At 47.3% G+C, this 15,702-nt stretch overlaps 1 protein-coding gene across 3 annotated transcripts in view; it reads right to left on the minus strand.

The window, feature by feature from the left end:
• Positions 1-15,702, minus strand: part of TOX2 (TOX high mobility group box family member 2) — a 137,216-nt gene that overhangs the window by 21,522 nt on the left and 99,992 nt on the right. For 2 of the 3 annotated variants that reach the window (XM_061441450.1, XM_061441451.1), the window contains one exon: positions 2,043-2,282. The exons of the other annotated variant lie outside the window; for it this stretch is intronic. In XM_061441450.1, the coding sequence (XP_061297434.1) occupies positions 2,043-2,282 (240 nt within the window). The remainder of the gene's footprint in view (positions 1-2,042; positions 2,283-15,702) is intronic. 3 annotated transcript variants of the gene reach the window in all.

The following is a 15,702-nucleotide window of genomic DNA, read 5'->3' on the forward strand; positions in this document are numbered from 1 at the left end:
CAGTGTGGCAGTCAGACCTCCTAAAATCACAAGCTTCCTGGTTCATAGGACCTGCTGGACCTGAACTACCTGCTGGCATCAGACTCATTTCTTCGATGTGTGACCTTCTTGGTCATAAGATTAATTTCTGCTTATTAGATGTTGCTTTGATGACTTGTTGCAGAAAGGCCCTGAACGGCCACATGAAATGTGACCATTGGGTGAATACAGCAGCTGTGTTGATAGAGAAAGCAAACAGAAACCTGTAGGCCACAATATGGTTCTGCTTTCTTTACACTTATGGTCTCCTTCCTTCATCAAATCCATCACTCCTGTTTCACCCTTCTTGCTGGACATAAAAATGAGGGGAGCATGCCTTTAGGATTAGGAAGAATTCTTGTCTCTGCAAGTTGTCATAATTTGGACATCTCCAAATTCTTCCTACCCCCACAGCCATCACTGGCTCAACAGGAACAGAAGATCCAACCCCAAAGCCATGTCCTTCTCCATGACTCCTGCATCTGTGGCTGGCCGGGATGAAAGCTGGGTGATGCTGAAGAGGCAGAGGACCTTGTGTGTAACCAAGCTGAAACTCATTTGCTGCTGACATGACAGATTCCAGCTCCCAGGTACCTGCTGGAGCTGTGCGATGTGACCCTGGGAGGTGGCAGACCATGGGGTCCAGCAGCACAACTCATTCCGTAGTGTCCCCCAGATGTGGGATCGCAGAGTCTGAGAAACTGCGTCTGGTTTCAGTCACTTGTATCCCTTCTTTGTGCACTTTTAGTCCACTGAAGCTGCTTTGCATCCGCGTGTGCACTCTGCTTTGTAATACCCTGACCTGATGTGAAAGCTGCCAACGGATGAAAAGATGCAGGAGTGATGGGAATACATTTGCCTGGATTTCCATTGGAAGGGAAAAGGTTTTGCTCAGTCCTAGTGCTTTTCTAGTTCTCCAGGCTCCTCACTGTTTGCTGCTGGGGTTATACATTCAAATCCTGTCACAACCATCTATCTCTGCAGGACAAGGTTACAATACCAGTTCTGGTGCTGTCCTTGGATCAGCACCTTCCAGGAGAAGGTTTTCCATGGGACGCTTTAATCAAAGTCCCCCAGGGAGTCCAGCGATTGACCTCAGTAAATAACAGACTCATGGCACACAGCAAGGGCTGTTTGTTTTGCTGGTGCATTTTGAGAAAGATGGGCAACAACCAAGATGTCCCCAAAACCATGGGAAAAACTTGGGCTTCTTGCTGCCATGTTCAGCAGCAGATGTGTTGGCTCTAGAGGCAGACTCTGTGTCACTAAGACATTGCTGACCACCTAAAAGAGGCAGAAGACTCTTCCTCCTTTAATTTCTAGGGGTTTTCCTTAACAAGCCATGTCTGGTGAGCTCAGTTCAACCCACCCTGTGTTATTTTCCATCCCTGTTTAAGCCTCCTCAACCTGCCATCAGCAATCTAATTTTGCAGCCCAGCATTTGCAGAATCTTAGCCCTGAACCTGCTTTGCTCAACAAAACTCTCACTGGAGGAAACTGCAGCTTGATGGACCTGGTAAGCATGGAGAAAAAAGCCCTACTCTCATTGCCAAACTTGCTGCATGCACAAACCAGTCATGTGTTAGATTAGATTAGATATTTGATATGAGATTAGATCTTAGGCAGAAGCTCTTCCCTGTGAGGGTGCTGAGGTGCTGGCACAGCGTGCCCAGAGGAGCTGTGGCTGCCCCATCCCTGGCAGTGTTCAAGGCCAGGTTGGACACAGGGGCTTGGAGCAAGCTGCTCCAGTGGAAGGTGTCCCTGCCTGTGGCGGGTTGGAACTGGATGAGTTTCAACACAACACAAACCCGTCTGTGATTCTACGTGTGCTAGCCTGCCATGCTGTACCTCACCCGAGGTTGGAAATAATCCCCCAATCCTTGTGAAAGTCTCCCACTAGATATATATATTTAAAAAGAAAACACCAAAAGTCTGTGTTCTTATTTAGCTCAATTTATCCCTCACTGAAAAACATCATCTGCTGTTTTCTCACTGTCTGTTAAAACAGGCATGACTGCACGTACCTTATAATGTGACTCTGTCTCCTCTTCCTGAGTAGAACTGGAGGGAGATGGTGTAGCAGACTTACTTCCCGGGGGCGATGGGGACCCGTGGGTTACCCCGCTCCGTATCCCCATCTGAGAAATGAGCTGGGACTGGCTGAGAGCGCTCATGGGGCCAGCCAACATCCCAGGCCGATTGATCAGGGGCACTTGACGGTTGGACTCATAGGATGTGGCGTCTGAGTGGACCATCTCCTGGATCTGAGTTAGGAGAATATCACTTTGTCATTGAAAAATGTATTTATTTGTTTATTATACTGACAAATCACTGTAAGACAAACTCTCATTGACTGATTAAAAATCATTCCGCACAGCTGGTAAAATCTTCCAAACACGCTCTTTCTGAGCAGCACTTTGGTTGACATTTAGTAACTACATAAGTGGAAAAATAGCTGCTTGCCTGAGCTTATGAAGGTATCACAACCTTCCTGCATCCATTGTACGGCTGGCAAGTTGCCAGTGCTGCTGGGGTTACACCCAGGAGCAGGAAGCCCCACAACATGCCCTGAGATGCACTGCAATGCTTGGGGCAAGCCCTGATGGTGGCCACCACCCCATTAAAGTTCCTCCTGGGAAGGGGGCCTATAGGGGTGCTGGGGAGGGACTCTTCATTAGGGACTGAAGTGATAGGACAAGGGTAAGGGGTTAAAACTTAAACAGGGGAAGTTTAGATTGGATATAAGGAGGAAATTCTTTCCTGTTAGGGTGGAAAGGCACTGGAATGGGTTGCCCAGGGAGGTTGTGAATGCTCCATCCCTGGAAGTATTCAAGACCAGGTTGGACAAAGCCTTGGGTGAGATGGTTTAGTGGGAGGTGTCCCTGCCCATGGCAGGGGGGTTGGAACTGGATGATGTTAAGGTCCTTTCCAACCCTAACTATTCTATGATTCTATGACTTTTCCAATTTCAAATATTGACATCAGTTCCAACCCCATTTGAAATGAATGGAGCAGAAGTCCAGACAATGGCCAATAAAATTATGTTTGTGTGTGCACACATGTAGGTAAGAGAGATAAAATAGGAGGCCAAGTGATAGAGTTGTCCCCAGAAATGAAGAGTTTCCTAATACATGTTTATTTATCCTCATAATATGAGAGTGAGGGGATGGCTGATGGGACTGAAAGATGACTAATCACACACAGAGCCGCTGGGACACCTGGGCACGGCACAGGCCACCAACACCCGTGCTGCCTCATGAGGCTGCTGATCCCAACACGCTGGAAAAATAAAAACCAAAATGAAATTTATATATATATATATATATATGGCTAATAGGAAATGTCAAATCATAGAGTCATAGAATGGTTTGGAAGGGACCTTAAAGCTCATCCAGCTCCAACCCCCTGCCATAGGCAGGGACACCTTCCACTAAAGCAGCTTGCTCCAAGGCCCTTCTGATGCATCCCTGCCCAGCCAGGTTTAATGCTAACAGAATTAGTGTTAACATGAGTTTAAAGACCCAGGCTTTCTTTATTAGCAATCTTCATTTCCAATCAGCCCACTGAACTGTGATTTCTCCTTACCAGGGGAGGCTTGCCAACTCCATTAGCAGCATACACAGAAAGAAACCCAGGGAAGACCTGCAAGGGCTTGGAAGGCTTCAGAAGAAGTAAGTCCAATGCAAAACCAGATTTACTGCTGCAGGTTAGGAATCAAGAGCTTTACACAACACCCAAAAGCATGTTCTGCTCTCCTTCAGCTTCTCCATCATTGCAGTGTGAGTCAGGGGAGCAGATTTTCCTAGATCTGCCTCTTTTCTGTATTAATTATGCACTACAGGAATTTAACTTGCAGGAAGAATCCCAGACTGGTTTATGTTGGAAGGGACCTTAAAGCTCATCCCCACAGGCAGGGACACCTTCCACTAGAGCAGCTTGTTCCAAGCCCCCGTGTCCAACCTGGCCTTGAACACTGCCAGGGATGGGGCAGCCACAGCTTCTCTGGGCACCCTGTGCCAGCGCCTCAGCACCCTCACAGGGAAGAACTTCTTCCTTATATCTAACCGTACTCTCCCCTGTTCCAGTTCGAACCCATCACCCCTTGTCTTATCACTACAGTCCCTGATGAGGTGTCCCTCTCCAGCATCCTTTTAGGCCCTTTCAGACACTGAAAGATGCTCTGAGGTCTTGCACTTCAACAGCTCACTGAGTCTGACCAAGGCTGACTTGGGGCCACGCTGAATTACTGTCCTTGGCCTTGGTGTTTGCAAGGAAACACCAGCTCACGGAGCCATCAGGGCTGATTTTGCTCCATTGTGGCGCTGAGGAAACTCACTGCTGCACGAATTATAACAAGTTTTATGTGCCCTGCTAACCTGCCTTATTGCAGAGGTCTGGCCTCTTCTTGCCACGTGCTGCTGGCTGGGAAACCCTGGCCAAAAAGACCTCGAGGATGTGCGTGCTGCAGCCAAGCAAGATGGGGATGGACAACAGGCTCGGGCAGTACAGGAGGCATCAGAGAGGCAATGTTTGCAATAGCAATTGAATTTGCAAATGTCATGGGAATGGCTACGGGTGAGACGGGCAGAGATGGGCACCTGGGTCTGCACCCACCTGCCATGCAAGCACCAAGCTCCTTCCCAATTTCCAGTGAAAAAGGTGATTTTGTCTTGGATTTTGTCAGTTTAACCCAGATCTTTCACTTTGGAGAAGATCTGGCAGCTGCTAAGGCAAAGAATAATTTATTGCCCTTATTTTAAATGAAGAAAAAGTTTAGAAGAATGGGTATTTTAGAGCCAGGGAAGGCTTGAAATGTGCCTTAAAAATCGCAGAATTTAAAGTAGCTCATTCCCATTTGCAGTCTCTTGGGTAAACACTGGATGAAGAGAATTTTTTTGGGGAAACTTTTATTATGTGGCCAATAGACCGCAACGGCTCCGTTTATCCATTAAATACGTAATCATACACCTTTTCCTTTACAGTGCATGTTCTTTATGCATCAGAGCAGCCCAAGTCCAGGAGTGCAATTATGGGTATGGGACACACGCTGCAAATGTTGCTGAATATTCCTGTGTAGGAAAAACCAGAAACCTGAGCTCTGGCTTGGAGAATCCACACAGAAGCCCCCAGCTGATAGCAACCCAAGCACAGCCGTCTCTTGAAAAGCAGAGACCTTTCTCCTGGGACATCTTAGCCCAGAGGCCTCCTCTCAAGCAGCTGCCTATTTCTTGACACCATTAAAACGTGGTGGGTTTACTTACAACCTTTGCTGAGCATTGCTGGTTCTGACACCCTCTCTCATTCTTCCACATCTCCACCTCTTCTCCTCATGGGCAGGAGGTTTTGCAGAAGGACAAGCACGATTGTGACTACGCTCCTTGCATCCAACCCTGCTAACCACAGTGTGGGGAGGCAGGACCAGGAGGTGTCCTCAGGATGAAAGAGCAGTGGTGGAAAAGCCATTTGTGTGCTCCACTTGTAAGATGTTTGGGGTGGAAGTGAAGACAAGGAACTTGTGCACAGCTCCAGTGCTGCTGCCATGGGCTTTAGGATGCTGCTGGCCTTTGCTCAAGTGGGGGAAAGGGTTTATCTTGATTCCTGCTGCAAGACCCTGAAGGCACTGAGCTATATCAGTCGTGCACCCAAAGTACATCCCCTCAAGAAAGACCTGAGGAAAGAGAGACTCGGGAGCAGGACTCAGAGATACTCCCCTGTAGCAATGGCCCTAATTCGGAGAGCAAATAATAGAACCATAACATCAGAGTGGTTTGTGTTGGAAGGGACCTTAAAGCTCATCCAGCTCCAACCTCTGCCACGGACAGGGACCCCTTCCACTAGAGCAGCTTGCTCCAAGCTCCTGTGTCCAACCTGGCCTTGAACACTGCCAGGGATGGGGCAGCCACAGCTTCTCTGGGCACCCTGTGCCAGCGCCTCGGCATAATGAATGAAATCACGATGAAGGCAGACCAAAAAGAACAAGGTGAGAAAAGCAACATTCCCCATAAAAGAGGAAACAACCTCTTCAACCACAGCACAAGGTCCTGTGGGATGCATCCAGCTCACAAGGGCTGCACTCGCTCCTTTCCCCTCCACAAAGCACTCAGCATCCCTGTAAAGCCCATGGAAGCACACACGTAATTAAATAACCACCCTGCAAATGTGATTAGCTCCATTACCAGGACCGCTGGCACCGAGAGCCAGGTCAGATCCTGTCTCCATCCCAGGCATTCAGCACCACAAACTCACCCCAAGCTGCTACAAAGGCTCGGGACGTGTTTGCAGCCTCTTCTGAAAAGACGTTTTGCATCTCAGAGGAAACATGAGTGAAATGTGATGTAGTCACAGCTAAAGTAATTAAGTGCATCTTACGTAGCAGATTCCCAAAGGCTGTGCTAGCTCAAAGACAGCTTTTTTTCTTCTCCCCACAATATTTCAATTTTTTTAATGAGTATGCATATCAGGCCTATAAATGCTCGAGCTAATCCTAAGAAAGACAGAAAAATAGGCTGACAAACAGCACATGCTGGCCAAGACCAGCGGGAGTGGGCAGATGGCACAGACCCAGGCAGGGGCAGAACCCCACCGGCTGGGAGACCAGACATGGAGACCCCCAGGCTTTCTGCCAGGCTTCCCTGTGAAGGACTTGGGGGTGTTGGCTGAGGGGAAGCTCCCCATGACCAGGCTTCAGTGTGTGCTTGAGCCCAGAACCCCCCGTGTGCTGAGCTGCACCCCCAGAGTGTGAGCAGCAGCTCAGGGAGGGGATCCTGCCCCTCTGCTGCGCTCTGGGGAGACCCCCCCTGCAGCCCTGATCCAGCTCTGGGGCAGCAGTACAAGAGGGACCTGGAGCTGCTGGAGCGAGGCCAGAGGAGGCCATGGAGATGCTGCGAGGGCTGGAGCAGCTCTGCTCTGGAGCCAGGCTGAGAGAGCTGGGCTGGGTCAGCCTGGAGAAGAGAAGGCTCCTGAAGGGGAGACCTGAGAGCAGCTCCAGTGCCTAAAGGGGCTGCAGGAAACCTGGAGAGGGGCTTGGGACAAGGGCCTGTAGGGACAGGCCAAGGCGAATGGCTTTAACCTGCCAGAGGGGAGACTGAGATGAGCTCTTAGGCAGAAGCTCTTCCCTGTGAGGGTGCTGAGGCGCTGGCACAGGGCGCCCAGAGAAGCTGTGGCTGCCCCATCCCTGGCAGTGTTCAAGGGCAGGTTGGACACAGGGGCTTGGAGCAAGCTGCTCTAGTGGAAGGGGTCCCTGCCCGTGGCAGGGGTTGGAGCTGGATGAGCTTCAAGGTCCCCTCCAATACAAACCATTCTATGACCCCACTTGATCCTGCCTGGGGCAAGTTCACATGATGGGCTGAGCAGCTATTCCAGAGGCAGGCAGAAGGCACAGCTTACGCCTCCTTAGGTTTGTTCCTGAGAACAAGCCATTACAATCACAATCAGCCAGGGAGAGAAACGATCTGCTGAACAGCTTGGAAGAAAATTTTTCCCAGCAGGCTTTTTCCACATTGAAGTTGAAATGTAAACGCATCACCATAGCTGAAATGCTTAGAGATGGTTTACTTTAAAGAGAGAGAGCAGGAGAGAGAGGAGCTGATAACAAAATATATCCCCAATTACCACCCCTCCTCTTCCTGATTTGTAACTGCTCCTAATAAACTTTCATGGTCTATGTAAAATGCTTTAGTGCAGTGACAAATTTCTGCTGGAATTTGAGATGTCTTGTTCAGAGTAATAGCTATCTCACACAGGTGCCCAGCTGCTATTGTAAAATCAGTAAGCATTTAATTGAAACAAATGACTATAATAATAGTACATTATCCCTGCAGGCTCATAGCCATAACAGTTTTAATTATTGAGTTAAGAGTCAAACTAATTTATCCTTTAAAGTAACAGCCACATCTTTGGTTCCACCGATCATCCTATTATGAATACGAAGGGAACAGGAGGGAAGGGTTTAAAAAGGAATGAAGTTATTTTTGTGTGGGTGAGGGACATTTATCATAGGGCAGAGGCTTTCTATGTGCACTGGGGTTTCCAGCCATGGTTGTCACTCCCCGTACTCCTGGTCCCCAGGGTGACCAAGCACCCAATACCAGCTCCTGGGGTTCCCCCCATCAGGCTGCCACAGGGGCTTTGCTGGCCCTGCAGCAGCAGCAGCACAGGGGTCCACGGGAACTGACGGTGTCAGCTTTGGTATTTGGGCATATGGAGATTTTTTGGAACTATATTGAAACTGAAGCATTTCCTCATCAAACACAAGGGGATCGCACCATGCTGCCCTTCACCAAAGCCAGTGCAGATCTTAATCCAATCCCTCCTGCTCTGGCCAAAGACAAAGAGCTGTCCTCTGCACTCTCTCCCAGTTTCCCACCCTGCTCATTGCTATAGATGCTTTTTGGACTTCTCCATCAGCCAGCACTCACCCCATATCATAGCTCTTCCCTGCATAGAATAATGAAATGGTTTGTGTTGGAAGGGACCTTAAAGCTCATCCAGTTCCAAGCCCTGCCACAGGCAGGGACACCTTCCACTAGAGCAGCTTGCTCCAAGGCCCTGTGTCCAACCTGGCCTTGAACACTGCCAGGGATGGGGCAGCCACAACAGTCCTACATCCCTGTTCCAGAGCCACCATCTCTAAGCAGAAGAGTCCTCGTCTTGAAAGATGTCTGGTACAATATTAGTTCTCCAAACACATATTCATTATTGGTGATGAATTTATCAGGCCATTCTAGAAGCTCTGCATCTCTATCTTCTGCCACTTGCCTACTCACTGCATCATCTACAAACTTCACTGGTAATTATTTAATGCTTTCTTTGGCAAAAATATGACAAACTCCAGGCAGACAGAGTGACAAGCACAGGCACCAAACCTGTGCAACACTGATCTGGTATTGTTCAACTTGCTCAATATACTTTTGTGCTTTCAAGTCAAAAGTCTTGCAGATGTCTAAGGATATTATGTTAGCACTGTTACCTTTATCACCCAAACCTGTAATCTCATCAAAAAAGATATCAAGTTAGTTTGACAGGATTTGTTTTCCATCAGCCCGTGTTGATTGGCATTAATTATATTACCTTCCCTTAATTCTTTATTAATTGAGGCCTGGATCTGCCACTCCATTATTTTGCTGAGGATTGATGACAGACTGACAGGGCTGTAATTACCTGGGCTGTTCTCTTTCCCTTTTTAAATATTTGCACATTAGCTCTTTTCTAGTTCTCCAGAGCTTCCCCGATATTCCAAGAATTACTAAATACCAGCATTAGCAGCACCAAGAGCTCCTCAGTCAGTCATTTCAAGCCCTGTGCAGACAAGCTAGCTCAGCCTGATGACTTAAACACGATTTGAGCAGACACGTATGAGAGAAGAAAGTTTTACAGTCTGCTTTAAATGCTGCACAATTTGAAATCCCACTGTTCCTAACCAATATCGGCAGTTTCAAATGAAATGGTTTGGAACGTGAAGCTTCGCTGTAAAGCCACGCTGCTGACCCCAGACAAGGCTCTTTGGGCTTCTCCCAGCTCAGCTGTGCTCACCTCTGTCTCCTCACCCACGTTTATTGCTTTGCTTCTGTTACTACATGAATTGCCCCATGTCTTCTCCAGCCTTGACCATCTGTGCATGTTTCCCTCTCCTCCCAGAAGAGGAGCTCCCTGCAGTGCCCATGGCAGGCAGGACTGATGGTGTTTTTGGAAAGCACCTGCCTGACAAGCTGAATTCAGCTCTTTGATAGGCTGTGATCTGGTGTTGCAATATCCTGCTGTTATAAGGGAAAGGATCATCCAAACATTAACACTCCATCACGAAGACAAAGTACTGTAACTTCTGGGTGAGAACAGTGGTGTGAAACAGGATAGAGCCTGTGCTTGGCAAACAGGAAACATTCCCCATTAATATTCTCATTGCTCCTTGTGCTGGAAGGGCCCAGCCAAAAGGAACAGACAACTCAGTACAGCACGAACTGAATCTTCTTATTTTTTCTGTGATACCACCCTCCACCATGGTCATCTGCCAATGAGAGCATTGCTGTGGACTCGTACAGCAGAGATGTCCACGAGGGTCCCAAATCCAGTAACCCCAACCCCCAGTGAGTAACAACCAGGTGGGAGCCCTGCTTCAATGTGTGCTTCCCTCTCTCCTGGGCTAGTGGAGTTATACAGATTGCTGTCAGGGTGCTGAGGCGCTGGCCCATGGTGCCCAGAGGAGCTGTGGCTGCCCCATCCCTGGCAGTGTTCAAGGGCAGGTTGGACACAGGGGCTTGGAGCAAGCTGCTCTAGTGGAAGGGGTCCCTTTGACTTGAAGGAAGGACAAGCCCTGATGCTTGCGTTGGAGGTGTTTGGGAATAACTCAGTGGGATGGACAGTGCAGGAGAACTGCAGAAGCAACCCAGACTGGTGGCAGGACTGTTCCAGGACATGAGGAGCTCAGACTGCTGCCCTCCTGTAAGACGCAGTTCCTCTGAGGTGAATCGAACTTGTCCCACTCCCTTCACTGAAGGGCTGTGAAGGGAAGTGCTGCCATGGTGACCCACAAGCAGCAGGTCTAAACCATCCATCCCTAGATGATCCCTCACATCATCCATCCCTAAATGATCCACAGCTGAGCACCACAGTGGACAACGCTATACAAAATGCCTTAATTCTCCTCCACTGACTTTCTGACCCATATTTTGCCTCTTCACCAGGAGCAGCACTGAGTCTTGGCGGTGCTGCATGAGGCAAAGCAACCGTTGTGACTATCCCTGTGGGAGAAGGGGAGGGCCAGCACACATCCCTCTCCAAACTCACTTTTCTGAGGTCAGGGATGAGCAAAATGGTCCAGAAAAATGCAGGCAAAGTCCTGGAGCATGCATGTGTGTGAGGAGGAACAACTGCCCCTAGCACGGGGAAGCAGCCGGGCTGTATGTGTGCTCCATGGTGCTCCTGCAGCTCTCAGCTGGAGCACAGCCTGTAAATAACATATTCAATAAACTTCTTCTTTCTTTAAGTACATTATTTTATGGATAAAGAACAAGGCTGATAATTCAGTGAACATGTTTGCAAATAATCTATTCCATTAATATCCAGCATGTTTTCTGAATACATTATTTAGCGATTTTGTAAAACCCATTTGTAGATGAAGGCAATTGCTGCCCATCCAGGCATAACAGCATCACGTCCCAAAAGCTGAGGCCAGAATTCCCTGTAACAGACAGTGGGAGGTAATTAAATATCATCAGACCCTGAGCTCCCAGCCAACACATGGGGAATATGATACTTAATAAAATTGTCACATCCCCTTCATGCGTGTTGGCAAGAGGAGGAAAGCAAAGCCAACGGGAACCAGCTCTGAAGGGGAAAAAGGCAAGAGAAGATGGGAAGTACCTGTAGGTGTGTAACTGTAGGGACCAAGGGGGCTGGGATGGTCCTGGGAGCGGAGTAGGGCCTGCACCAACCCTGAAGGCCACCCAGAACTATTTTCTACTCCAGATATCTGTCTACATCTGAGCTCTTGTAGCTTATTGAAGTCCCTCTGCTCAGGCCGGTTCACTTTGGTTTATGTCTCTCCTGGCTCTTTTCAGGCATTTTAGATATTGCATTCACATAAAGTAATAGACTTGAAAGTAATGACAGACCTCCCCATTTTATTGCATGGAGCATTAAAAAAGAAGAAGAAGAAGAAGAAGGGAAAAAAAAGAGGTCATTTTAGAACACAACAGGAAAATGGGAAGACTCCATAGAAAAATCATCCCTGTGGGATTAAACTGTGAATGAATTTTAAAAGCTTTTCATTTTTAGATTGCAAAGTTTAACAGCCCACTTCTCAAGTAATGCCCGCAGTATCAGAAAGAGTTGGGCTCCCCAGGGGTGGTACCACATCTGCACACAAACCATGTCACTTCTCTTACACATCTGCAACCACCTGTCCCCTTTTTGCCCCACACCTGGGTATCCCTCTGTGGCCAGGTATTGCTGGGATTGTTTATTAGTTTGTAATAAGTGGCTCATAAGAGTCTCTTATTACCAGGAACCTATTACCTTCATCCAAGGGAGAAGGATGGTTCTGTGGCCAAATATTTGTTGGGAAACTATCTAGCGTTTCTAAAGCCAGCTCTGCCAGAGCAGTCTCAGACAGGGAACCAAACATCCACACACCAGTTTCCCACCAGCAAAATGACAATCACAGCATTTACCCACTCTGAAGAGGGGAACCTCTGAGAGCTGCAAATTCAAAGACCTTGCTGCATCATGTAAAGTGAAGGCAGAGTCTATTGTTTTCTTGTCTTTAATTATAGCAAATGCTGAAGACTTTTAAAATAGGTGCAAAAAGCCTAAATGACTCTGCATGTACAAACCTTATTGCAGGAGGGAACAGAGAAGAGAAACTCGAGCACCAGCTCCTGCCCCAAGAACCGTAACTTCTGTTCTGACTCCCAAAAGTGACAAACCCTTCTCACCTCTGAACTATCTAATATAACTGCAGCTCCTATTCCAACATGAATTACAGACTTGCAAAATTACACAAATTACAGACCTCCATAAGTGTTGAATTAAAGCCATACAACCTTAGGAAGTGCTTGCTTAAGGTTCAGCAGCAATATCAACCTGAGCTGCTGCACTGCCTGCACTGCGCAACACAGTTTATTAGTTTAGCTGTAGCGTATTAAGGAGGACTGGTGAAAGAATATTCAGTCCAGCAGCATCTCTGCCCTCTTTGGCTTCCTCATGATGGGTAACAGACACCTCAGAGATTCATTTATTTCCTTCTAACATCAAGACACTCAGTTTCAGGGGGTAAAATATGCCATGTTAAATGAGGCATGGGTCTGCCGAAGACTGGATTGCCACAATAACAAGTGTTCCCACTGCCAGCATTTATTTAATCCAGGTAACGGTGGAGATTGAGGCCATCAAAACCAATTCCTTCCCTCCCAAAACATGTAACCCCAAGTGGAAACCCAAGAAACGCATAACCCCATTAAAGGCTTGATTTTTTCCACTGAGATTACTTGCTGGCACTGGGGAGTTTGATCAATTGAGTCTTGAGGTTCAATCAATAAGCGTCAATGACAACAGAGTGCATCACAGCGCTGCTCTCCATTTATCAACTTAAATAAATCCAGACACCCAAACGACCAAGGCACTAACCCAGCAATCGAGGTCTTAGGGGAAGTCTGAACACTGTCTCTCTTACACCCAGAGGCAGCCCTGGTTTTTTGGTGCTCCCCAGGGAAATGAAGGAGCTCCCACCTCAGTAGCAGGCACATTACCCTCGGTGCTGAGGTGTTGATTTGATAGATATGGCAGGGCTCAAAGGCAAGGGAAAACATTTTGATGAGGCTCTTGAACAAAGTGATCGCTATTTTGTCTTACACATTGTGTCACCAAAACATTTTGGACGGCGTGCCACGCTCAGCACTGCATTTGCATTTCCATCTGAGCAGACATCAAGGACACATGCCAAGTGAATGTTTACATTCCAGATCAAATCCCATATCCCAGAGATCTCATTAACCTGCTGACCTGGAATTAAACAAAACCACCTGAAAAGGAAGCACTTTCCTCCCCGACGCTCACCAAAAGACACCTTCTGAGGTTCCCAGCCAAGCTTTGGGGACGGGCGGCTTCACGTAGGTGTAAGGATTTATGTTCCTTGGAACACTTCCCAGTTTTTAACTCTCCAGCACAAGTGTTCAGGTTCTTCAAGAGCTATGTACACATGGATGGGCTTTATAGCTGAACATCATGGGAAAGGCAACAGGGGAAGCAGGTGGAGGGGGAAGCACAAACAATATTCACCCTTTCCAAGGGCTGAGCATTGTTACAGAGGGCTCAGAAGTGATGAGGACCTCCACTCTTCCTGCTGTAGAGGACACTGCTGTCCCCTGTTACTACCAGAAGGTAAAGTCATGCCAACAGCACATCCATCAGCCCCATGGCATAGGGCTGCTGCCCTCCTCACCCTGGAGAGGGATGGGCAGCAGGGACTGTTCAAAGGGACCCATATCCCACAGAAAAAACACTTTATAAACATGTCTAATAGAGAAAAAGAAATAATTCCTGTTCTGCTTAAAAAAAAAAAAAAAAAAAAGCAGCAATCTCAGCTTGAACTTTGGGGTTCGGGGCTGTTATTTACTCACATCCTCGTTTCCTAAACAAAACCTCAAAGCTGCTTATAGGAGATGACTGCCAAAAACTTTTATCACTTGCACAGACTTGTTTTCTAGGAACAGACAACATTTCCCAAGTAGCCATAAGTGAATCAAAGAGGATGCTCTGTAGCAGATAGACTTGGGAGAAGCTACAGCAGGATTCTGGGATTCCGATCTGTAGGAAGGGATTTGATCTCATTTGTATTAGCTTTCCCAACTGGGAACGAAAAAAGGGAATCACTCCATACAGAGACGGGCAGATACAAATGCTGTGTCATAAGGGATGAGATTTGCAAAGATTGGACCATTCCATGCTTGCAATTCTCTGTTCCCGAGATGAAAAAGACGAAGAGAAGATCGATATATTATCTGGGAAGAAAGGGTTACTTTTCAGCTGAAAATTAATGCACTGAATTCTGAATTAACATGTGGGATAATTAAAACCATCTTTCCAATGCATTTATTATAGGATATACAAAGCTAATTATAAATTCTCTGTTGCTTAATCCCTTGCAGTTTGCTAATGCAGCGTTGAAATCTCTTTGGCCACACTTGTTTAAATTATTCATTAGACAGAGCAACAGTTGTGAACTGTAATTTAAATTGGCATCTCATGAATATTCAATTAATACAATAAACATGGGAATGTTTTCCTGCACACTGCTCCACAGTTTGTGCTTGAGCTTGTGTTGACACATTTTTATTAACTCTTTAGAAAGGTGTTACCTATTTATGTCACTGATTACAATGAGAATAAAAAGTCCCACTCATAAATATTTGTGTCATTGTCTGAAGAGAGACAATGTAATTAGGCAAAGCTTCAGAAGTCCTAATTAATATTGGGCGGGTATCTTTTTCCTCCTGGTTGCCTCAGAACACGTGGACTGGCACGCTCTCAAAGCCTGGCACATCTCTCCGTGGTGCAGCTTTGGCACTGCCGTTTTCCAAACTGCTCTGGCAAATTCTGGGGTGACACCAGTGGGGTGCTCCTATGGGATGCTCCACCTGGCACCCCGCAGAGCTGTCTCCCAGTCTGCCACCCGCGCAGTGCTCTGCTCCCTCCACACAGAAGATAGAGAGATGAATAGAGATAGATGTAAATATTTACCCTGTGGTCTCAAGACTTTGGCTCGCCACAATAAGGAAATAGAATGCAGCTGGAAGTGAAATCCCTGTGTGTGGTAGCCTGACAGCACTCTGCAGTGACTTACAGCCTTTTAATGGGGCGTTTTTAGCAGCAGCACTAAAAAATAATTATCAAGTGGCTGTATAATTCACTGTGGTTTTTCTATTTTAAGGCTGAACATTTTCATTTAAAAGCAAAGTCCTGCTCTGACATGAGGCTGTAAAACCGACACCGTGGGACTCAGCATCTGTGGCTTCTCAGCGGCACCACGTAACACTGGTTTAGTTTAGAAGTTCACATCTTTCCACCTCAAATGCCATCCTTGCAAACGGGGTTGGTGACGTGAGATGGAAGGTAGCAGAGCTTCAGCATAGCACAGGACTGGGAAGTGTTCCCAGCAATGTGGTAAGGCTTAGGGAAACCCCTTGTAGT

Source organism: Pezoporus flaviventris, unplaced genomic scaffold, assembly GCF_033815535.1.
Source record: "Pezoporus flaviventris isolate CSIRO_AGI_PZ_B2104156 unplaced genomic scaffold, CSIRO_AGI_Pfla_v1 ptg000213l, whole genome shotgun sequence".
Lineage (NCBI taxonomy): Eukaryota > Metazoa > Chordata > Aves > Psittaciformes > Psittacidae > Pezoporus > Pezoporus flaviventris.